General features: G+C 34.8%; 1 protein-coding gene across 5 annotated transcripts; it reads left to right on the top strand.

Annotated features, from left to right (window-relative positions):
• Positions 1-585: 585 nt before the first annotated feature.
• Positions 586-22944, top strand: LOC128679915 (uncharacterized protein PF3D7_1120600-like). Of its 5 annotated transcripts, none has more exons than XM_053762418.1 (17): positions 586-658; positions 4416-4626; positions 5693-5760; positions 7650-7718; positions 10562-10645; positions 11092-11955; positions 12474-12593; positions 12994-13161; positions 14076-14255; positions 14589-14738; positions 15492-15644; positions 15828-15956; positions 16440-16583; positions 16854-16967; positions 18069-18146; positions 18466-20076; positions 20771-22944. In XM_053762418.1, the coding sequence occupies exons 1-17, from the start codon at positions 610-612 to the stop codon at positions 21904-21906; spliced, it is 5328 nt and encodes a 1775-aa protein (XP_053618393.1). In that variant the 5' UTR covers positions 586-609; the 3' UTR covers positions 21907-22944. The 5 variants fall into 5 exon arrangements, with proteins under 5 accessions (XP_053618393.1, XP_053618394.1, XP_053618392.1 ...); XM_053762419.1 differs by having other exon boundaries at positions 593-694; positions 14076-14183; XM_053762417.1 differs by having other exon boundaries at positions 593-694.
• Positions 22945-25523: the final 2579 nt, after the last annotated feature.

The following is a 25523-nucleotide window of genomic DNA, read 5'->3' as shown; positions in this document are numbered from 1 at the left end:
ATAAGGACAAGTTTCTCTTTCTCTCAATTCGCATATCGTGTATATCCTTGGCACAGGTCTGTGTCCAGAGGACTCGGATAAAACCATAATAGTATACACATAAACATTCCTCAGGAATCATACTATGTATTTAAAAAAACCGTATCAAGATCCGTTGCGTAGTTTTAAAGATTTAAGCATATATAGGGACAGACAGCGGGAAGCGACTGTTTTATACTATGTAGTTTACTGCACCCTTCATTCTTTTCCACCGAAAGATTTTCTGGAAAAAAATGCTTTTGCGTTAAGTCAGTCCTTTGCACTGTATCTGTGTTAATTTTTCCAAAAGTTACAGCCCAAGATATCTTAACGTGTCATATGGCACGTTGGTGGCGACCCATCTTGCACATATCAAGACTCCCACAATTGCCCTGCATTAAGCCGTTCAAAATTCGACTGTATGTCGGTTGGTTGTGATGCTGTTATTTAATCATAATTTATGTCATGAATCGCGGTTCTTTAATTTACACTCTCGTGCTCAAGTCCGGCCCAGCGTCACAAACGTGATTTTTCAAATGTTTTGTAAACAGTTTCGGGGCTGGCGCGACTGGGGCGTCAGTCGGCATAGAGATGTTCATACTGTTACTGCTGTACCTTGCCTCCCAAAGCTGGGCAAAAGGTTGGTGGGAAACTTTCAAGAATTACTTTGTATATGGTGAGAACTTAACATAGATTATGTAGATACTAACGTTATCGATCGAAATTTTAGATTGCCTTTTGGTTTTGAGCTTAGTTTCTATAGGGTGGGTATTTTTCAACAATGTATTTTGTATGACAAGGACTTAACAATGATTCTGATTTATTAACCGACGTCCATTATAAAAAAGGTAACTTTATAATATTTGTGAAATATTAGTGCCACTTGTCCCATGGGACTATTAAGACGAAATCGTCTCAGTTGTTCTATTATGGAATAAAGCCATAGAACTAATGAGATTTTGAGCTTAGTTTTAGTTTTGGGCTAGAAGTTCAATATTTTTAGAAGGTGCTTTGTTATGGTGCGCTAACATAGTCACTAAAAACTTTCTTAAAAATAAATATCGCTTAACATATTTCAGCTTTGAGCTTATTTCTAGTGATCCAGGGTAATACAATGGGATTTTTTGTCAACAATTACTATGTTTTGGTGAGAACATAAAATATACTTTGGTTTTAGATACCTAACAGCTTGGTAGGTATAGTCAGGATTTAACAAGGGTATTACTAACCAAATTCAAATAACAAATAGATTTTAACAAATCTTAGCTTTGAGCTTAGTCTTAGTTAACATAGATTTAGTAATTACTAACTTATTTTTTCTAAATATATTTTATTTAGTATTGAGCTTAATTTCAGTTGCGGTGTAAGGGCTTTGTTTACTCAAACATTACTATGCAAAAGTAATTGTTCAATATTTTAAGGGACGATCTCAACTAATATTATAAATACAAGAGTTAGTTTGTTTTTTGTTTCACTTGTGCTTCACTCTTTCTCTACTCAATCAATCTTATTGAAATTTATATTAATTGAATAATACATATTAGTAAATTGTACAAAGTTGGAAATTATATTGCACTTCCTACCGAAGGTAAGGACATAATTGGTCTTCCCTAAAAGTCCTGTTTCCTGGGGAAATTAGGCGAAGCCGTGGGCAAACGTTAGTAAAATATTATAATTATATTACATAATAGATTTTGATATAAATATTCATACAGATAATAATGGCATCATAGGTACATGATGCAGCTATTGCATTGTCACACATTTGTTTGTTTTTAATTATTATTTATGATTTTGTAAGCATGCTTTCATCACGATGACTAATACATAACTTCGTTTGGATGGAGTGAAGCGGTGGTGGTGTAATGGTTAAGACGTCCGCTTGTAGATCGAAAGGTCCCAGGTTCGAATCCTACTCGTGCCACATGAGTTTGTATACAAATCTGACTCATGTATAATAGTTTTTATAGACCACCACTTGCTTCTGGTGAAGGAAAACATCGCGAGGAAACCTGCACACTGGTTGATTATCAACTTGTATTGAAATGGAGAAGGCAATGGCAAACCACTCCATTAATAGTGCCAAGAAATTTTTTGTGTGCGTTTCGTTCCACATAATGACCACGACCCTCATAAGGAATAAGACTATGAAGAAGAAATCATGCTGTGGTGATTAAATGGATTAGATCCTTTCTGTTAACCCAAATGTCTTTGGTCCTAATCCTATTTGTGACACGTGAGTGTGTTTACCATTCTGACTCATGTATAGTAGTTTTCATACACCACCACTTGCGTACGGTGAAGGAAAACATCGTGAGGAAACTGGAAATTTAGTTGTTGTGTATTTGTTTCATGATGATATCAGCTAGTGTGTGAAGTTGAAACCACTCCGTTAATATTGACAAGAAAATCGTTACGTGTATTACTTTCCACTTAATGATCACGACCCTTATCAATGAGGAATACAACTTCTAGAGTCTTCATCATCAGTCCCTAGGATCCCAGGTTCGATAATGTCACTCTAGGTCAAGTAGATTTCAAAGACTCATCCAATTTTTCATTGAAAATTACAATCTGTTACTATTATTATTAAGAGGTAAGCATTTGTGAGTTTATGTTTGAGGCAGGTAAATTCCAAAACTACCAAACTGACTTCGAAAATTCTTTCACCATTAGAAAGGTACATTATCCAAGATTGCTATAGGCTATATTTTATCTCAAAATTCCCACGGGAGCGAAGCCCCGGGTAACATATAGTATTATATATAAATTTTTGGAAATATATTTTCAATTATTCACTTTAAAATATTTGACAATGAAAGAATGGAAATTTTGTTTTCCATAACTTTTGGAAACTTAACATTATTTTATTTTAACTTACAATATTGTGTTATTACTATCAATCGCTTATAGATGGTTAGCCGGTCTGGATAACCGTTGTATACCGCATATTGTCTGGATTCATCACAACCGAGAAGTAGTTTATAACTTTTTTATATGAACAAGAAGACGAGTTTCATAGTTCAGTAGTATTAAAGAGTAGCTCTGCTGCACGTGCTTACTTACTACTTCCGGTCCATTCCGGTGAAGAAAAACATTGCGAGGATATTGCATTTTGATTACACAACCGATAGACGAATGGTGTGTATGAAAAAGTAGGATGTATATATCTCACTAATATTGTACAGGCGAAAGTTTGTATGTTTGTTACTTCTTCAAGCTCATACGGCTGGGCCAATTTTTATGAAATTTAGTATTGAGGTAGCTGATACCTTGGATTAATACTTGGTAGGATTTTTATACCGAAAGTACACGGTTCTCGTAGGATTTGACCAAACAGTCTAATCTCGATTAAGTTCTGTGAGTCTCGCTTTACAAAGTAGACAGCGCTACTATGCATATAAATGTAACTAAACTAAGCTGTAAACTGTATATTTTGTAAATAAAATTACGGGAATCGAACCCAGAAACACCAGATTACGGACGGAATTTTGATCACTAGCCACTGAGCTTAGATGCAATATCACCTCTTATCACTGACGGGGTAGACAGAGCTGAGAGTCGCGATACTAGAAGCCTACGAGTAATTAGATATTGGGCTTATTGGTCCTTCAGGTGAAGGAAAACACGTGCGGAACGTGTACTCTGGTTGACAGTTTAAGTTCACTAGTGTGTATGCGACTACTTGCCACTGGATATGGGTAGACAGTCATGTCAGGTGCCACAGTGACGCATTGTGATTGGTCAGTTGTGTCTCGCTGCGTATCGACTCGATGTTGAGATGTAAACACGCACACTGTGCAAACGCCCCTCGTTCCGGCTCGCTTCGCAGAGTGGTCCTATTCTAGGGCGGAACCACACGCCGCTTTATAAGAGGCTTATCTCGCCGAAAAGTTACGTGGTAAGATAAGTTATTAGGAACCAACTATCATACAAACTTTCGGGGATGGGGCACAATAATAGACGCGAGTTTGTATGATAGTTGGTTCCTAATAACTATATTATTAACTAAATGTTGCTCGGGGCTTCGCTTCCGTGGGAGTTTTGAGATAAAATATAGCCTATAGCAATCTTCTTAAATGTATCTTTCTAATGGTTAAAGAATTTTTGAAATCGGTTCGGTAGTTTCGGCGATTACCCGCCTCAAACATACAAACTCACAAAGTCACAAACGCTTACCTCTTTGTAATAGTATCGATTTTAATGTTACATACATCTAAATTAATATACACGGCACAACTAGTTCAAGATAATATTTAGTATCTTTTAGACAGAGAGTAGAGATTTGTAGAATTGTCCGCAAAGAGGAAGAATTACATGGTTATAAATAGGTACATCGCTTTGTGTTACAAATAAAAATTTAATTAAATGCCCTTAATCTACTTTTACGATTCCAGATGTCCCCCACGACACTAACTACAAGTTCACCAACATCACCAGCTGCCCCGAACTGGGATACTTCTTCAAGAGCGTCCCCAGCCCCAACTCTATAGAAGGCAATTGTTACCTGTGCTTCTGTCAACATGACAGATCGGCCATTTGCTGGCAAAGGGAGAACAAGAAATGTGACATGCAACATTATAAGCACAATACTACGGTAGCGAAGAAGTAAGTTATAGCTACAGGTTCAGTTTTAAAACATCAGCCACCTCGCTTCAATTGACTGACATCGTAACTGACTGATAGATATAACAACGAAATTTGTCCTTCATTTCATACAATAAATAAATCTTTGTTTCATTCGTTTATATCGAGTGTGTTATTGCTAACTCAAGTGCCAGATTTTATTCAAATCGCCTAAGGCATCTGACGTGACTTTTATGACTGCCTGCCTCCGACTAGCGGCAAAGGTAGTCGTATACACGCATTGACCAATGCCCAATATTAGAGGGCAATGTGCTAAACATAAAAATAATCAAATCGACGTTACACTACTATTATGATCTACATCTAGTAAATTCAAATTCAAATCATTTATTCAGAAATTAGACCTTCACAGGCACTTTTTCTCGTCAATTTTTATATTTATAGTTATTTCTCACAAGCTAAAAACTAATGGCATTTCGGAACGACCACTGCTGAGAAGAAATGCCGAAAGAAACTCATTTGAACAGTGTTGGTCCCTATCATGCCAGATCGGCTTACCATTATTGTTTCTTACAATGTTTTTTTTTTTTCTAATAATATATAAAAGTACATAATGTACATAGTCAAAAGGTATATCAAAACAGTTTATGATTGTGATCCGAGTGCTGATTATAATATATATATATATATATCGATGTGAAACACAATTAACTTACATGAAAATATATGAGAAACGAGATGACCAGTTCCCTCTGGCAGCACCCGTTCACGAGTTGACGCATGGGACAGCCATCGCGTAGCTCAACCATAATAGAGGGAACCTCACGACTCGGCCCACGACGCCACCACCAGATTGACCATTTGAGTGAGCATGACACACTCGATTCCCATGACTTCATAATTACAAATAGACAAATAATGAGACAACACAAATAAAACCTATTACCTAAATCTAGTTTCTTCATCTGTATTAAGAGGTCGGGTGATGTTGGCACCGGGAAAATCGGGAATACGCGACGAGAGAGAGAGAGAAAGAGATTATTTTATGAGTTTCATTTATATTTATTTTATATATTTTTATTTTCAGGGAGAAGAGAGTAAAAAGAAGCCCTCTAGGCCTGGGCGACATATTCTTCAAGGACGCAGCCAGGGAAGGTAATGTTTTATATAATTTTTTGATACAAATATGCCATTTTTGAGACAAGCTTTTATTTATCCTGTGCGATTTAATGCGTGACGTGCAGTAAACCATTGAGGAGTTCCTTGGTCGTGCGCCGATGAGTTATATACAAAATGTCAGCTTAATCGCTCGAAGATATCTGCTTCTAAATTCGGGCTTACTTTAATTTTATAAAAAAAAAATAATCGTTCGAAAATTTGAGACAGCCTGATCGAACAGGTTCCCTATAGGGGAACTCTCCCTAGACTAATAGTTCTGTATTTATATAATAATCGATGTTGCCCGGGGCTTCGCTGCCGTGGGAAATTTAAGATAAATTATAGCCTATGGCAATCTTGGATAACATGCCTTTCTAATGGTGGAAGATTTTTTTGAAATAGCTTTGGTAGTTTTGGATAATACCCGTCTCAAACATACAAACTCACAAACGCTTACCTCTTTATAATAATAGTATAGATTATTATTATAAGAAGACCATTCTCAACACGATTGCGACAAATTCTTCGTATAAAAATTATTATGTCTATTTCTGACGTTAGTTTTTAATCAAATCAATATGTTTAATTCATTTCTGTCCGCTTGATATTAGTTTACAACTATATACACAGGTACATCTATGTTATTAAAACATTATGACACAAGAATGAGTAACGGCTGACTATAACACAATAAACAAAAGGTGGACATGTTTTTAGGCTTATTGTATAACATGCTTAAATTATATTATTATATATTATATTTACTTAATATTATTATATAATATGCTTAAATTATATTATTATATATTATATTTACTTAATATTATTATATAATATGCTTAAATTATATTATTATATATTATATTTAATTAATATTATTATATAATATGCTTAAATTATATTATTATATATTATATTTACTTAATATTATTATATAATATGCTTAAATTATATTATTATATATTATATTTAATTAATATTATTATATAATATGCTTAAATTATATTATTATATATTATATTTACTTAATATTATTATATAATATGCTTAAATTATATTATTATATATTATATTTAATTAATATTATTATATAATATGCTTAAATTATATTAGAGAGCTATAAATGAAACTGGGACTAATATTGTGATAAAACTAGGTATATAAATTTGGATATAACACATAAGAACGAGCGAGCGAGGTTTGCAATTCTACTTGGGGGCAAAAGTATATTTTTTGTAAGTATATATGTTTTGTTTATTTGTAACGCGATAACTTTCGGACCGTTAATCCGATTTTGATGAAATTTAAAAGGTACGTAGGATCTGTCAACAGAATTTTTAAGTTCGTGGGGCAACAGAATCGGTTAAATCGTTTTTGAAATATTCACAATTTTGTAAAAACTCACCAAACTTTATCGTGATCGCGGGGTCTAAGTTTGCGGCGAACAACTAGTATTTACAGTTTATGATGTACCTGTAACTGTTTCTGTGCTGTTCGTGTACCTATTAGATATTTTTTTTGTTTGAAAACAAAAAATTTATCTAGAAAAAAAAAATCGATCTTTTTCTCATCTGGGCTCATAAATGATTTATGTAACTAATTAGCGTCGAAGCCCGCTCTTTCCCACTTTTTCGTCTACATTTCGACTTTAGACTTGAGAGACGGGGATTCCGTTATGACACGCTCAATTTTTGAAGTTCTAACTTCTTTAGCGGCGATGTGCACTTTTTGTGATGGATAAAAAATGTTAAACTCGCGCCAGGACACGTGACCCTGATCGAAAATTCGTAAGACGTCAACGTTAATATTAAAGTTCTCACTTCTGCCGGCACACTCCCGGGGTGCAACCCGATTTTTTTTATTAATGAAAACGTTTCTATTTCCAGTGTTCAACAGAAAAGAAGAAGAAGTCTGTAAGCCGTATGAATCAAGTTTTAGTGAAGGCTGTCCACCAGGTGAGATTATATACTATATATATTTTGACGATCTCGGTGGCGCGGTAGTAAAGTGCTTGCCCCTGAACCGAGGTTTGAGCCCCGGTCGAGTCATGATGGAAAATTATCTTTTTTTGATCGGCCCGTGTTTTGGATGTTTATCTACATATGTATTTGTTATAAAATATAGTATCGTTGACTTAGTATCCCATAACACAAGTCTCGAACTTACATTGGGCTAGCTCAATATGTGTTATTTCTCCGTATATATTTATTTTAGCTGTTGCTCACGGCTCCGCTCGCGGCGAAATGTGCCTATGTTACTCTCCAGCTCTTCAATTAACACCAAAAATCATCTCATGACGATGCTCTGTTTCGACGTGAAAGAACTACAAACAAACATACTTTTGCATTTCTAAAATCTGTTTAAGTTTATAAATATGGAAAATTTTTAGGTCGTGTTGATATTAATTTGACGCAATTATTTTTAATTACAATAAAAATTGTCTCTCAGAGAGAGAGAGAGAGAGAGAGAGAGAAGAGAGAGAGAGTGTTTGTCTCTATTTAATCCTTTTGAACATTTAGGAAAATTAATTGAGTCAAAATTAATAAAGCTTTTCATAAAGTCAGGAAAATCCACTTAGCCCCTTTTATTTTTTTTCCAAAACATCTTTAGTTATATAAAAAAAACACCGTGTTTTTCTAATTAAAATTGAATTACAAACGAACATTGTGCAATAAGTCTGTTTATTTTGTAACACCAATAAATAAATAAAAAAAAAACAGAACAACAAAAATAAACATTATTGAATAAAAATAAATTTCACTTATCTTTTTTTTTTTAATATTTTTTAAAAACGGGTATAACGTAGTTTGTTTTCGTCAGAAAAATCCCGTAGTTTTTTAATAAACTATTAATGATAAGGTTTCTTCTGCTGGTGGCAGTTTGGCCGGCGAGTCCGCGCCCTACGCGGGCCAAACTACCACTGCCGTTTGCGAGACGATCCTGTAGGAGCTTCAGCTTAAGTGTTGCAAACTACTAGGGATTTTTTCCTCACAATTCTTTCATAACTTACCCCAATATCGAAGGGAGGTATGGAGGCAACATTTATAATATCTCTCTATTATCTGATCGTTTACCCGGTTTCATCCTCAGCGGCAGAGCGTCGAAGCCCAGGGTCAGCTTTCATAATTTGAATTATATGAAAAAACATGTTTAAAATATTACAAATGATCTTATAAAGAAATAAAAGTTAATACAGTTTTTACCACTTTGTGACACAATGTAATTTTCCGTTACATTACAAGTAATTAGGTCAAATACTTAGAATAGAAACAATGGAAGGTTCTGTAGGCGATATGTCCAAAGGTGATAAAGTCTGTCGCGGAAACGGAAATAAGTCCTGTAGACGGACAGTCCAGTGGCCAATGGGTCGTAGGAGAACGGTTGCGGAATCCGATCCTACACTGAAAAACTTGCTTCTTGAAAAATTCCTAGTTGTAATTATGTAGTGTAGGTAATTATGTACACCATTGGAATTGGGAAATATAGCTCATGTTGGCAACCCAGTCTCACACGCACAGAGCATGCGCCGTGGTAACGTTGTGGATGGTTTTATATCGATAGATTAATATTTTGGGATTCCATAGCTCCAAAGGTAAAAACGAATCCATATAGAATCACTTCAATATTTGTCTGTCGCGTAGAGGTATCAATATTAAATACTTAGTTTTAAGGTTTATGAACTTTTGAGTTTTCAGTATTGTTACATACAATAATTAAGGTATTATGTTTAATTATATAGGTATACATTTAATTATAGGTTATTTTTGTTGTGAATTGTGATATGCGAATGAAAAATATTTTGTTTTGTGAATTGATCTAAATAGCTTTAGCCGAAATAGTGCGACAGACAGACAGACTGTTGCATTTATTATATTAGTATGGAATTAAGGATAAAACTAGTGTAGTTAGTAATTGTATAGATATATTTTTGCTTTGTGATTTTGCTATGACATTGCCACAGACCATTTGACATTTCCAAAACAGTAAGTATTATAGGAATTACAAAAAAAATACGAAACTATTTCAATTGTCGATACGAAATACAACACTAGGCATTGGAGTTCTAATGTGCCAGAGGAAATTGCACCTTCTGCAAAACACACAAATCTCATATTTGCATGGACCTTAAACAGTCTGCACCTCAATCTAGGAATTATCGATTAGAGTACGCAACCTGTACATCGACCAACGCGACTGTACATCGCATTTATTGCAAATTCTCCTCTATTACCACCCCATAAATATCAATGCAGGGTGACTAGACATGTAGTTGACATTACATTTTTTGCAAGACAGACCTCCACGTGTGATGTATTGAACCGATACATCCTATAGTCAATTTTTATAACTAGCTATAAAATTTAGAATTCCCTTCACTGTTTCAAACACAATTTTATTCTTATTAACGGTTATATAACAATAAAATAGTCCTTGTTGTCATTTTAATCGAAAATAACCATTTAGATAACCAGCTATGAAAAAAACTTTGATCTCACTGTTTCATTTCATAACCTGGTTACAAAAAAGGACGATATTCCGTATGGAAACTAAACACACAAGTCAAGATTTATTCAGAGTAGGCAACGCGCGTGTGACAACTTCCCTTGCGGAGGGCCGCACGCCTCTCTTCCATCTTCACGTGGTCCTGTTTGCATTCGAGGCTGTGATTCTACGAAGACAGACCTAAACACAAACCTTTTTAGGATTCGCCACCGATCTCACAACCGGCCGCCTGTCTTGGGAACGCTATTGTTACCTTTCAGACAAAGATATTTACGAGTTGTTAATGTGTTTTCAGCTGACTGGTGTCTCGGCTGCACCGTGTGCGACTGTGATGCCAACGGACATTGGGACTGCCATATTCTGAGCTTCTGCGATGATGGTATTCTTTACATGTTTTATATCTTTACATATTCGGCTGAAAACAGTTTTTAATTATCGTCATTCTGCCTTTAACCTACTTTGTCGTTGTGCCAAAATTTCCTAAACGCTTTGCCAGGTAAAGTGTATGAGGTATTCTTAGATGGCTTACGTTATCCCGTGCAATATTGGTTTTCTTCTTTATACTTAAAGCGTCCAGTCTCAAGGTCAGCTTTTCCACTCTTTAGCCTCCACACATCCCATCCCTATCTATCAGAACATTGACATGCAAATCATCCCTAATGATATACGATATCCAAGTTAATTATAAAATTTTCATGGCTTTGTGAATCAAATGACAAAAACATGACAAAAAGAAAGCATGATTTAATAATTATGGCCATTAAATTATGCTTTCTTTTATAATAAATCGAAATTCGATTAGTTACTTAGTCTTGCATTTTACAGATAAAAAAGCCAAAGACAAAAGAGAGAAAAAAGGTAGCAAAAAAATGGCGGTCAGTTACCCAAAGCCAAGGAAGTCAACGACGGCGAAAATAGCGAAAACCACTAAGAAAACACCAGTCAGATCGGTTAAAACCGGCCAAAAAAACACAACGAACAAACCCAATCCGGCCAAGTTGAGAAGAAGCCAATCTAAGCCAAAAAATACAAAGAGTGTCAATGCTAATAATAAACGTAACGACAACAACAAACGCAATGATAATACCAAGCGTAACAATAAAGACAGCACATACAATAAAAATAATAACAGGATTAAACAAACAAACAGTAAAAGGCCAACAAAACTAAGAAGTGTCATTCAAAAAGGAAAATCTGTCAAACCACTTATAATAAAGAAGAATGATAAAAATCGAAAGGTAGTAAAATCGTCTCCATCTAAAAGAGTAATGAATGGATCTGAAGCAGAAATGTCCGAAGAGTTAATGAACACGATGAAAAAGGTTATACAACAAATGTGGCAGAAACAAATGACCGCCTCGCTCCCAAGCATCGTCAGCATGGTACAAAAGAGATCATTCCCAGGTCGATTTGATAAAAGTGCAACGAAACCTTACACTAAATTCAAAAAAGTTACACCTACGCCCGCTAAACCGAAGTCCAAAACGAAGGTACCAAAAGGTCACGTGTATAACAGATCATTGTTTATAAGAAAAGCAGTAAATGAACAGAGGAAGAAAGAAAAACTTAGGAAGAGGCAAGCAGAAGAAAAAGCAGCCAAGGCAAGAAAGAATAAAGGAAAGAAAGTAGGAAAGCAAGGTGCGAAGCGAACGAAGCGTAACATACATTTAAACAACGACTCGGATTTAGGTAAGCTATCAAAAATTCCCTTCATAGCTTCCTTTTTTTTAAACCTCTTTTCATGGTAACTTTTAAAAAGGCTGGTTGCTTTTTTACTCAGAGAATTATACTCAATATCAAACGCAGGACTGCCGTCAGCGTTCTTGGCGTGATGCGACTGGCACTGATTAGATTAGTTTTAAATGTCATTTGTTTTTCTTTTCTTTTGTTTCTAGTTACAAATTAATGTTTCTACCACGGAAAAATAAACACAGGGTTTTTACTAATATTATACACGTGAAAGTTTCAACGTGTTTGTTGATACTTTGATACCTTGATACTTGTTTGATACTTTGTCTTGCAAATTTTATCCCGAAATTCCTAAGTGAGATAAGATCATTCGAACTAAATAAAAATATAATTTATAAACTGGTGTTATGTTGTGAAGAAGCGCTGAAAGCAAATCATTGTACAGTTTTTGTCACAAGAGACGAAGTTATTGAGAATTGAATAAAGCAATGAAATGTTTCACACATTTTTGTTTTCAGCTGGTGCCATGCTTATCCCTGAAAAGTTCATAACTATAGAACCACTAGTATATAACAGTTCTGCTTTAGACAATAACAGCCTTACTACGGAAATGACGACATCGACTTACACGGAACTGGGTATTTTTTTAAATATACTTATTTCTATTATACTTACATATGAATATTATATACTTAGATCAAAGATTGTGATAACGATTGGATTGGCCAGTTGTATTGGACAATTAGTGTTTAGGTTGCATTATCACACGTTAGTGAAGACAAACATCTTGCTCTTGTTTATGATAACATCGATTAGTGTTTACATTGTGGAATATTGGCTTAGAAGCTTTACGACTACATCTCAAGATTAGGTAGAAAAATAGACTAAATCGCGATTGGACTAGATATCTGTGAGGTTAGATCTCAGTTTAACTATAATCGGTCTCGGTTGGTCTACATGTAGATATGTATATCGATATGTATATCGTTATGTTACATCACTACAATTATAGACTGTAAATAGTTTTTTTTTTTTCAGATTTTGAAACATTATCAAATGCAATCAATAGTTCCGAATATTCAAATTCTGTTGTCACCGATACCACAACGACTGAATCAGCATTTCGAAATAAAACCACTACTTCGAACAAAACATTTAATGACAATCTTTCTTTGACGGACGCTGTTTCGTCGCCTATCGAATTGGGTATGTATTTTAATTGTTACTTACATACATACTGTCTCATCGTCCTATTTTCATCAATTCTTACAACGTAATGAATCTATATTGCCTAAGTCGCAACTCGGCAGTATGGGTTTTAGAAGCGCAGTGGAGAGGATGATGACATGATGACATAATATTGCTTATTATGTATACGATCATCCGGCCGATGATGAGCCTGGACGTCCAACACAAGGGCAGCATGCCAAGATGCACGAACCCAGGGTCCCATGATGCCTACTCTCACCAGTGTGGTACATCGATGATATGGAACATCGGCAACCCGGAGGCTCAAACCAACGGTTTCGGTGAACCAGCCATCAGGCACACGGCTTTCAGAATCATGCAGTAAACCCGTCTTCCCCACATCGAGCAGATCTAACTCCACTAGCTCCAGCGGTATCTGGGACGATCCACCGGTCTACGTCTAACTGGTTATCCTTGATAGTAGCCGAGTCAGCGAAATCGCTGTACCTTGATCTCGCCCATAATATTGGACTCATTGATCAGCTCATTTCGACATTAGTCCGAAATTTACATTTGCCGTCAGCATTGCGCCCGTCTTATTATTATTGTGATCTTGCGAAATATCTCTCTTTCAGCTACGAGAAGCCTTCACATCTACGTTATTGCTTTACTGTTAGCCTGTTATCCCAGAACTAATTGTGTCGGTTTTTGTTGTATTTACAAAATGTTCCTGAGTCCAGTGTGCCTCTTGGCAAAGGCTTCTTCCAACTCTCCCCACTGTTGTCTCGCGACTTCTTCAATTTGGACCTTTGTCAGTTTAAATTCATCTTCCCATCTAATATGCAGTCTACTCCATATATCATGTGACCCGTCTACTTCAATTTAAGTTAATCTATAAAACTAAAGATTTAATTGTGTATTTTCTTTTTCAGATTTTGAAATATTTGCAGACGCATTGAATAGTTCGATAAACGCTCTTCCTATCATTGATGATGTACTAACGACTGAACCAACCGTTCATAATAATAGCACTGTTACAAGTAATAATTATTTTGATGACAACTCCACTAAAGCGAACATAAAAATATTTAATTCCCCAAAAATTGAATCGGGTATGAATTTTCTTATTTCTTTCGCAATACTCAAAAATTAACTGGTTAGACCAGTAAATTATATTGTTATTAAACCTGTGACAGTATTATTCCTACTTTGTACTAAAATTAAAAATGTGTAAGTTTGTATAGATGTTTGCTACTCAATCACGTAGATACTTTGAGATGGATTTTAGTGAATTTTGGGAGACTGGTAGAATATTATTTCGAAACTGCCAAGTCAGTAAACTATGTGCAAGATATAACAGAAGATATGTATGGATATACATATTCCTTTTTTTGTAAAAGTAAATAATTATAAAATTGTTATCAATGGATATAACCCATTTTTAGATGAAGCTGCAAATCCAACATATATTCAATTTCTCTCAAATCAATATGTGACGACTGAACCACCTGTTTATAATGGATCTTTTAGTGATAACTACACGTCTGTAACGGAAAACATCGCAGAATTACTTCCATCGTCAGTCATTAGTCTAGGTATGTAAGGAATTTTATCAAAAAAAGCAATATAAGTGGTAGTCCTCATTGGCCTTGCCCCTGACTCCACAGCACTGCCTCCGTCGAAAGTGACCTGTAAACAAGCTCCTGACGTTCCTAGTTAATGTTATAAAGATATGATGAGAGATGCCGAGTAAAATCGAGATAAGTGGGATTTCTATGTGATCTGTGTAAACCATGGCTCATATTTTATCACTAGATATTGCCCGGGGCTTCGCTCCCGTGGGAATTTTGAGATAAAATATAGCCTATAGCAATCTTGGATAATGTACCTTTCTAATAGTGAAAGAATTTTTGAAATCGGTTCCGTAGTTTCGGAAATTATCCGCCTCAAACATACAAACTCACAAACGCTTACCTCTTTATAAAAATAGTATAGATAAGTGGGATTTCTATGCGATCTGTGTAAACCATGGCTCATATTTTATCATATCCAACAGGATATCTTAAAGATTCTATTGACGCGTACGAAAAGGGAGTCCTATGCTCAGCAGTAGTTTTAAGGGGCTGAAATTATAATGATGATGAGGCATTACTTGCATAAAATAGGGCGAGCGTTGATATACGAACAAGATGCTGAGAAAATATACTCCTACCACTGACTCCTATGACTCCGCCCAGGTTCGATGTTGCCAGTGACGAGCCGCAACACGACTGTCAAAGAAGAAAAAGCTTTTTCAAAATAAGTTAGAATGAAACGTAGAAAAACTTCGATTTCTTGTTTTTTTTCAGATGCAGCTGATAAATCTACAACCGTGCAGCCTGTTTCAAATGAAACTATACTAGTTGAGCCATTGTCATACTTAGATAATAGTGATAACAGTTCCATCAATGACAATCCAATTATAGCTGTCGACACAATTTATTCTCCTTATGACAATTTAGGTATTTTGCATTTTTTTTTCTTTATGAGCTTAATTTTATTTAACAATGTTTTTGCCAATAGATTTTGATTCGACGTCTCTTTCAGATTAGTCGTATTTCTTATTCACAGCTTTTACAATTTCTTCCTTTCCTCAATTTTTTTTCTGTTTATGATCTGACTAAAATAAGATATTGTATTTTTAGATGCAGTAACCAACTCCACGACGCCATCAATGTTCGTTCAAACGACAATGGAGCCGCCACTTTTCAACAGTTCTTATAACAATATTATTATTACCACGGATACTTTTTCATGGCCCTATATCGATACAGGTACGCATTTTATAGAAGATGTCATTAATTATTATAGTCATTATAATACAATTCAAAATAATAACAAATGGCGTTTAAAAATACTTTAGAATGTTGTAAATTCTAAATCTTTACATATTTGGATTGGTGATTTAGATATATATATATTTTTTGTAAATTTAACCAATTTCACAAAATTTTCGAATAGAAGATTTTAACTGGATCAGTTTTGAATCCAAGGTTGCCTGGATCTAATCTGATTTGGATTATATACATACAGTATATACTACGTAGGCGTATATATTATGTAGATAATGTGAAATACCTCATATAATAAATACATTGAAAATACTAACGTTAGAAATTAACTAAAATATATTTTGCCTTATCGCACATTACAATATTTGACGTTGACACAACTAGACAAAACATACTTCAGCTTAAATTGTGCTTTGTCTATTTTATCTAACAAAAATAAATGAATTATGAATAATATTTTTACAGATGAAGTTAATAATGTCACAAACACAAAAACCACCACTGACAAAGTCTTAGTTGAACCAAATGAGACGATAGACTACAGTGTTCTGTCTGTAGATTATAAAATTAATGCCGTACCGGACACAACAGCTTCGCCTGAAGTTTCAGGTAATCACAGATACAGTTGTGGTCAATTTGTTATACACATATCCACATGGTTTTTAACTTAATTTCAAACATAAAAATTATAATATGTATATGATATATGTAGAATGTCGTGTCGTTGAGTTAGTATCCCATAACACAAGTCTCGAACTACTAACATCAGATACAGCGCGCACGCATCGTTTCCCGCCTTATATTAGGACCACTCCATATATCGTACGAGACAAGAGATCAATGATAGGGTTGTGAAGTGAAATAAATTTCATGTTTCAGCTACAACTCTGAAAATAGAAGCACCTAAACATTTTTCTGAAATACTTCCACTTGACGTGTACGCTGATAATCTTGCTATAGCCACGTTTAGCCCATTGTCTGATGCTTATTCAGGTACTGTGTTATATTCTTTTTAAAGATTAGTTAAGTCGTTATTTATTACATTACCAAAATATTTATTTTTAATTAGCGTACTTTATTTAAATCATTATATAGTGTCCCTTCCCGCTGTCTGTCTGTCTGTCCCTATGTATGCTTAGATATTTAAAACTACGCAACGGATATTAATGTTTTTTCAATAATATAATTATAATTGTATTATAGTTGTTTATTATGTTTTTATCCGATTAAAGCGGGAACTGAAGCTGTGGTGGTGTAATAGTTAAGACGCCCGCCTGTGGATCGAAGGGTTCGAATCCTATTCGTGCCACATAAGTTTGTATACCAATCTGACTCATGAATAGTAGCTTTCATAGACCACCACTTGCTTCCGGTGAAGGAAAATATCGTGAGGAAACCTGTGCACTGGTTGATTCTTATTAACTTGTGTGTGAAATGGAGAAGGCAATGGCAAACCACTCAATTAATAATGCCAAGAAAGTTGTTGTCTGTGTTTCATTCCACGTAATGACCACGACCCTCAGCCATAAGGAATACGACTATGAAGAAGAAAGCGGGTACGGGTCGCTAGTAAATTATAAAATACGTTAAGATTATTACAATCTAGCTCAGTCACTAGCTAATTAGTAATATTATTTTAACCTAATTTTATAAATTAACTGAATAATCAACCATCGCCCGTTTTCTTCACTTTATGTTGTGTCTTTACTAGTACTTTACTAGTACTTTGTACACTATTTTAACAACACTACACTTCTTATGTTTTGCGTGTTGATGACAAATCTACAACAATCTATAGGGTGCTAAATATATTCCAATGCCAAAACCGAGCCACTTTGATGGCTTCATCGGAAGCTACAATCAAGTCAGCCCGAGTACAGGTGTTCGAACACTTGGGACAGGCGAGAAGATGAAGCATCGATTACAATCTACTACACTAGTTCAAAATAACAATAAATAGAGAATCAGCAACGCGCTTTGTCAATCTATGTGCAAAAACAAATCTGCCACAAAATTAAATGCAATTTGTCAACAAAAAATCAGCAAAATATCCTCACACTGCAAACTTGTTTCATATTCTTCTTGATATTTCAGAATTGCAACCAACAGCCACCATGCAGCCAGCAACAGAAACTACAACGAAGACAATTCCAACATCATATATTAATTCAGGTATATTGTACTAAACAGTATGCTTTCTCAGTAGTTTTTTGGAGCTTTCATGGGAATTTTTTGAAACAATATTAACTTTTTCAATCAAACAGTGAGATGGCTGCGGAGATATACCATTGGGATATACTAACGGACTATCCTCCGCAGCGGCAAGTTTACATTTAGATTGAGAGATGTTGACGTGATGATCTAGCAATCTAGCTGCTTGCAAATCTGTCGAAGCCGTTGTCAAATTGCTGCCAAATATAGCCGTAAATAGTGTATATTCATCAAATATCAAGTTTCATACTTATTCACTAATTAATTGTCCTATTTTCAGATGTAATTTTAAATTCTACTACTACACTGTCTACCACGGGTCAATTATTACTATTGAATGTTCAACCGTTAAAAAGTAAAACTTTTGCAGAAGATGACTATGTACAGAAAAATGAACGCGTACAAACTGTATTGGAAAATGTTGCAAATAGTAACTATTATAAATATACGTTAAATTCAACAACAGAGAAACCAGAATTCAAATCAGAAAATGGTTATAATAGAACTGAAACAAATGTTATAACAGAAATATCAGAAAGACGTGACAGTGATAGGACTGAACAATTTCAATCTAATTTCCCAGGAGAAATACCAAACGAATCAGAGAATGAAATTAAAAATACGAAATGGTCTGGGGAAAAAGCGTCCAAAGAAATTAAAAAGACGGAAGCTGATTTAAAGATGAATAAAACAGCAGTTTTAGACATGATCGACGATAAAAATAATAGGACAAAATCGAGATTTTCAAAAAAAGACCACAGAAAGAAAATTCATAGGAAAGATATTGAAAGAAAAGTTGATAAAACTACCAGAAAATACAGTCTGACTAGAGTAGTCAATAGTAATTTGTATAAAAACAAGCGTGGAGGTGGCATAAAGGACCCGGATGTTTCTCGAGTATCGCTTTCGAGCAAGATCGAAAACTTGCGAAGTGTGCTAAAACGTCTGCTGACTGATTTCCACAAAAATAATACATTACCGAATGAAAACAAAAAGAAAAAAACAAACGCAATAAAATATTTGAAGAAGTTTTTCAATAAGTTATTCTACAACAAGAATTCTAATAAGACGATAATTAGCCAGAGATTGAGAAACAATAACCACACCATACAGATGTTATGCGAGACTTTTGGCCCTTGTGTAATTAATAAAAAACATAAGTTTGTTTTGGCGAAAAAAATAAAAGAATTGAACAATGAAACGATTCAGATACTAAAAAGCCTTAGAATCATAAAAGGCTTGTTAAGGTTAGTAGATATTCCTCGTAAAGTGATCTCATCGAATGAGACATCGAATTTCAAAAATGATATTCACAAATTAAACATAATTTTGAAGTCTTCGGACCAGGATATTGTTCAGATGAATACATTAACTGAAACACAGAAGACTCAAATTGAGTATATAAAATGTAACACAAAAGTATTCAAACAGTCTGTTGCAAGGTTTACTAAAGTTCTGAATCAGATCATAGATATGGTGTCTATAAAAGGCAATAAAGATAAACAAAGAAAATGGTATTCCGAGGCGAGGGTCAGACAAGCGCGACGCAATGCTACCAAACTAACTACAATAAATAAATTCAAAACATTGCTGCATAATTACAACTTAATTCACAACGTGTTCATAAATAAAATTATTCAAATATTCTCCAGTCTTCAAAGTAATGCGGATTTAAAGAAAATGAATAACACCGCTGAATATATTAAAAGTGAATATGATTCTGAAAAAATTACAAATAATTTGAACAAATTGAAAAATTTGGCAAGCGCTTTGTCAAGTCCAAGAAAAAGGAAGAAGAGGCACGTAGTGAGACAAGATAATGCTATGGAGTATCTACTAATGTTGATGGAGTATATGTTACATCAGAACTTTCGCTCAGAACCTCCACAAGGTTAGTAAAATTTTACGGTAAAATCTTAGGTAAAATAGATGTGGAGGTTCCCTCTATCGTGGTGGAGCTTCGCGATGAGTGACAGGTGCTGCCAGCTGGGGAACTGGTCTGCTTGATTCTAACATATTTTATTTTGTCTAGTTTTTATCAGCATTGATTATAAGTTTTTGAACAAGTACTTTAAGTAATTTGTTATAGTAATCACTGGAAAAATATATAAAAAGTAATAATTATAAGCACTTCTGACATGATATGTACCAACCAGAGTTGGGCGTAATCGATTACAGTTGTAAGCTTCTTGTTAATCAGGTTAAAAGTAAACTAATTACATTCAATCTCTTTTTTTTTCCTTATTTCAATATAATTTTGGAGATTATTTTTCGCAACCGCAATCCTGTTTAAATGAGTTTCTTTCTTTTAGCAGTAGTTATTCCAAAATTTCAGTAGTTTGTGTTCTTTTAAGAAATACTTAATTTATTTGACGGGATAAAGCGCCTGATAAGGTCTAATTTTTTATTAAGTGCTTTAAGTTTAAAGTGAATATCACAATGGCCGGTGAAGAAAGTCAAATATATTCTTTGATCGCCACCTATTAAAATGACTATATTTTTAATTTTAAAAAATAAATTAATTTTATTTCAAAATAGAATAATGTTATATGATCAACTTAATTTGCATTACATTCTTTTTTCAGTGAACGATGGCATTGATTTACTTATTGAAGCTATAAAAAACGCTCCAGACATCAAAACAGTTAAAAATAAACCTCATAATGTACTGAGTACAGCAAGTCAAGGAGAACCAAATTTCATCCCCATTGTAGATAAAGATGATAATGCAATAGATACCTATATATTCAACGATGATACTACACAAAACAAATCCGATAATTCATCTTCAGTAGATCAAGAAGAAACTCAAGAAGAAAGTGAAAATGAACCGGTTTTACAACTACAAAAGATAAACAGCGATAAAACGCAATATGAACACACAGAAAAATATTTAAGAACTGCAAGTGAAGCACTACCAATTGCTTCTGATAATAATGATAATATTGAATTCACAGAACAGAAATTCAGATCTGAAAATGAAATATTTTACGTAACGTCTAAAGAAACTACAAGTAAACAAGCTGAAATAGATAAAAACGTTTATTTTGAAGTCACTACAGAAAAACCAAATAGTGTTTATATGGCCAAAGAAAACACCATTATTGACTTTGATAGGCGATTACAGAAAACGAACATAGAGTTTAACAAACATGAAAAGTCTTTTAATACAGAGGTGGATGATGAAGTTATTGAAGAACCTACAACCAATGCTTATCACATACAAAATAATGAAGAAGAATTTACTGAACATACAGCAGAAAGATATAAATCGAATACAAAGTCAAATATAAAATTAAATACAAAACCAAACCCAAAATCAAATACAAAACCAAACATTAAAGAAAATATAATAGAAACATCAGCAACAGCTAAAATAGAAAAGTTAAATGAAAGCAACGAAACATCTCTAGAATGGCGCGATGAAAAAGAATATTTTGATAGCAATAATAATACAATAGAGGAAAATAATTCCACACCTAAAACAATTCAAAAAAACGTGCGAAAGACAACGAAATCATTTGAAATTGATTTGAGCGATTCTTCAAAAGAGAGTGGTGAAAAAGCTAAACAGAAAATTAAGAAAGCGGAGGATGTATTAAAGCAGAAGGAAGAGGATTTCATGAATTCTTTAGATTACGGCGTCACGGAGACCACGATATTAGAGGATGCAAAGGATGGGAATGAAGAAAAATTTTTAAATGACTATTTTGCTGATTGATAAACTTTGAAATCGATTTAGCGCCAAAGATTTTTATGACATAGATGCAATTCAAATTATAAATTATTAACGTAGATGTATCTAATAGCATTTGTTCCTGGACATTGACATTGCAAAGATTTTACTAAACTAGTTTTAAATATACATCCAAAATAATAAGTGCAATATTGTATAAACCCTATAACTTTGCTGTACCAATTACTTTTTTCCCACTAAATGCCATGATGCACAACAGAAATAATCAATTATCATGATTTAGAAAACTGTCATTGTCAATGTCAAAATACGTTGTTTGATATTTACATTTTTCACGAGCACTGATTATTAGCGATGGTAAGAATAATCGTGAAAATGTTTGTACCAAGTTTTAAATTTAAAAAAAGGAACACGATATTTTTTACCTGTACTTAAATGCTTCAATCTACGAAAGACTTACCTAGAACTTAAAATTAGCATTTAATGTTTAGACGGGTATAATTGGGTTTTTATTTGTAAGAAAATCATGAATTTGCTCATAATAAAGTTATGGTTACCTATTATGTTTATTAGTTTTAAATGATTATGTATGTTTGGGTTGTATTTTAGTATGCTAAATAGGAAACTGTACATAGGTTATAATATATAACACGAAAGGCAGGAAAACACAAGTATTTGTCGAATACGATAAAGGTAAACCATCTGATGCATTAATAATGTTCTATCTTCTAAAATCTATACTTAGGGTGAGTTGCACCGTCAAATTTGACGTTAATTTCAACCGCCGCCGCCGCTGACATTTGTACAAAATGGCGTACTTTGCGTTTATTTGCGCACGTTAAAGTTATCGGTGCAACCCACCCTTATCAGTTAACATGTTGTCATGTTAATTCTGTCAATGTGAAATTTGAATTACAAACATGTTAGAATAATAATAAGTTTTAGCTTTTTGAATAAAAGGGCAAATGTAACAATATGTTACAGATAAAACATCTTATTCTCAAAAAAAAAAAAAATTAAACGTATTTTAAACTAAAAATATATTTTGACTCGTTCTGTCAATGTCAAATAAGCGCGACAGCAGCAGAACATATTTTAGTTTAAACTAGGTTTAAACTTTTTTAAATAACAAAAGTTAACAAAAATAAATAACGTGAAAGTCTGTTTGTTACGCATTTCCAGCTGAAACGATTTTGGCGAAACTAAGTTATGTGAACATAACTATTTTAAACACGGGCTACTTTTAATCCCCCCGAGCGAAGCCGCGGTAAAAAGCTAGTTACATATATCTGTGATTTCCCAAACCTGCCTCTTGCCCCTCGTCCCGCCCGTGGTTATAGCACCGTTTTGGTTATTATTATGTATATTTAAATTAATTTTAGTCATTATTTATTAGACTCAATAAAACGCAGTAATATAAACTTATGTTTAATTTTGACCCCATTTTCTTAATTTTCGTGATCAGTCTATTTTGTTAGATGTATGACGGTTCTTATTTCTGGAAGGAAAAGACATTATGTGCCGACCCCATTTAAAATAGGATTTGGTAAGGACCGAGAAGATGAAGACAATAAATGTACTTTCTTGTATGTTTACGATATTCGTATATGTTTAATCGCCAATATTAAAATTGAATATTTATGTCACTAGATGGCGATATTTAGTTTTAGAACGCGCTATCGTGTGTCGCTCAAGAAATTATATGGTGTTTTGACATATATAAAGTTCTTTTGGCTTAACTTTTCGATCATTACAAGGTTGTCACAATTCTGAAGTTTATATTTCTGTATTTTTGACAATCAGCCGATTGTTCAGTATACCATGTTCATTTAAATTTGCCAATTTTTGTCAAAGTTTACAATGGTCTTTAAATTATTACATAGTTACTTATAACTTACGTCACCTACACAATCCATACGTATTATAAAACAAAATCTTTTGGCGTCTGTCTGTTCGCGATAAACTCAAAAATTACTGCATGGATTTTCATGCGTTCATTTCACCTATAGATAATGTGATTCCTGAGGAACGTTTAGGTGTACGAATCATTGTTTTTACCCGAACGAAGCAGGGACCGGCCGCTAGTATAAGACAATAAGATACAACTCTACTCTTTTTTTTCTTGAGAAAAAGCTATTGATAGTACGGAACGCCCTTTATGGAACTCGCACTTGGCCAGATATTTTTTCTAATTATCAGCAATCAATCTACAATATGCCTCTTGCCTAACCCAATGCCGAACGATGTATGCAGTTGCAATGTCCGTTGTGTTGTGTTGCATACCGTTGTGGTATCAAGTATTGATTACGATTTTAATCTATCGATTTGAATTTTGATGAAAAACATAAGCAAAATATATTTTTTTTGTAAAGCAGAAGGTTTGATTATAAAAGAAATACAGGTACTTAGGTATATAAAACCAAACAAAAAAAAATTTTTTTTTGGTCATAGCGTCCGTAACCTAATTTTGAAAAAAATGGTTACCTTACCAATGAACGAGATGAATGAAGCATTTCAAATATATACATTAGCTTAAATTGAGTCCTTTTTTTTTTAACGTGTGGAAAGACCCTCGTCCCGTCCGGCCACGGGAAGCCGGACAGGTGTGTGGGACTTGAACCCACTAAAACCACACGATGCCAACGCCAACCGCATTTGTGCCGGGACCATGTGCTACTCTCGCTCCACAGCCCCGGCGCGGCGGCCGCTACCACGGCGGCCTCGGCTCGGAACGGCCAACGGGACGGCTCGTCAGCCTTCAATTCTACCCGCTTGGGTAAAGGCACGCTTGGCATGGGCGCGCCTTTCTACCCGGGGGCCGTTAAGCCGGGCGACGGGAAATCCTGCCACCCGACCGGCCCTATTGTGGGGGCAGCAGGTGCAGGGCGTATGCCCGCCTCCTGCGCCCTGTGCGCCGGCGGCGAATGGGGAGGTCAGTTGTATCCTCCCTCTCCCTTTCCGCCGCCTCTTTGCGAAGCATTACGCTCTCCGCAAAGGCCTGCACCGCTGTCCACGACGTCTCGCTGTCGGCCATCTGTCTTACGACAGCCGGCAGGGAGAGGTCGTCCCCCACAACCGCGCGCAGCTGCGCGCGGTCATCGTCCCAGGCTGGGCAGTCCTCCAAAGTGTGCTGGGCGTCCTCGTCAGCACATCCGTCGCAATGGTGGCAAACGGCGGACGGTTCCCGACCCGCTATGCGACACAGATACCCTCCGAAACATCCATGCCCGGAGAGTATCTGCGTCAAGCGGAAAGTCAGTTGGCCGTGCTGCCTCGCCAACCGAGCTTAAATTGAGTCCTATCCTATCGTCCAATAACAATGTAACTCGACACTGGCAAAAATAAGCTTTTTTGAAGAAGTTTGATTGCCACACATAAAAAAAGAAAAAAAGGAGATGAATGAAACCGAAGTACTTACTAAATCCATGGGATTTAGTAATAATTCCATATATATAAATATTTATGGAGTTATGTCAGTAAGTTCTCAGTAATTTTCGGAAATTGTCCATTTTGCAACGACGCTTTAAAAAGATGTCGTACTATTAGAAAATTGTAATTTTACGAAGTTGTCGTTCTCAAGAAGCAAAATATTCACGATAAAAATTACTTGTAACAAGTGATGCTATTGAAATCGGCGCTAT

Source organism: Plodia interpunctella, chromosome 22 (assembly GCF_027563975.2).
Source record: "Plodia interpunctella isolate USDA-ARS_2022_Savannah chromosome 22, ilPloInte3.2, whole genome shotgun sequence".
Lineage (NCBI taxonomy): Eukaryota > Metazoa > Arthropoda > Insecta > Lepidoptera > Pyralidae > Plodia > Plodia interpunctella.
This window is presented reverse-complemented; position numbering and strand designations above follow the sequence as displayed.

Excerpts from the sequence above, each read along its gene's own strand:
- LOC128679915 (XM_053762417.1), top strand. The coding sequence starts at position 610 with ATGTTCATACTGTTACTGCTGTACCTTGCCTCCCAAAGCTGGGCAAAA. Across the intron at positions 5,761-7,649 it reads CAAGGACGCAGCCAGGGAAG|TGTTCAACAGAAAAGAAGAA; the intron begins GTAATGTTTTAT and ends TTCTATTTCCAG. Across the intron at positions 12,594-12,993 it reads ATCGACTTACACGGAACTGG|ATTTTGAAACATTATCAAAT; the intron begins GTATTTTTTTAA and ends TTTTTTTTTCAG.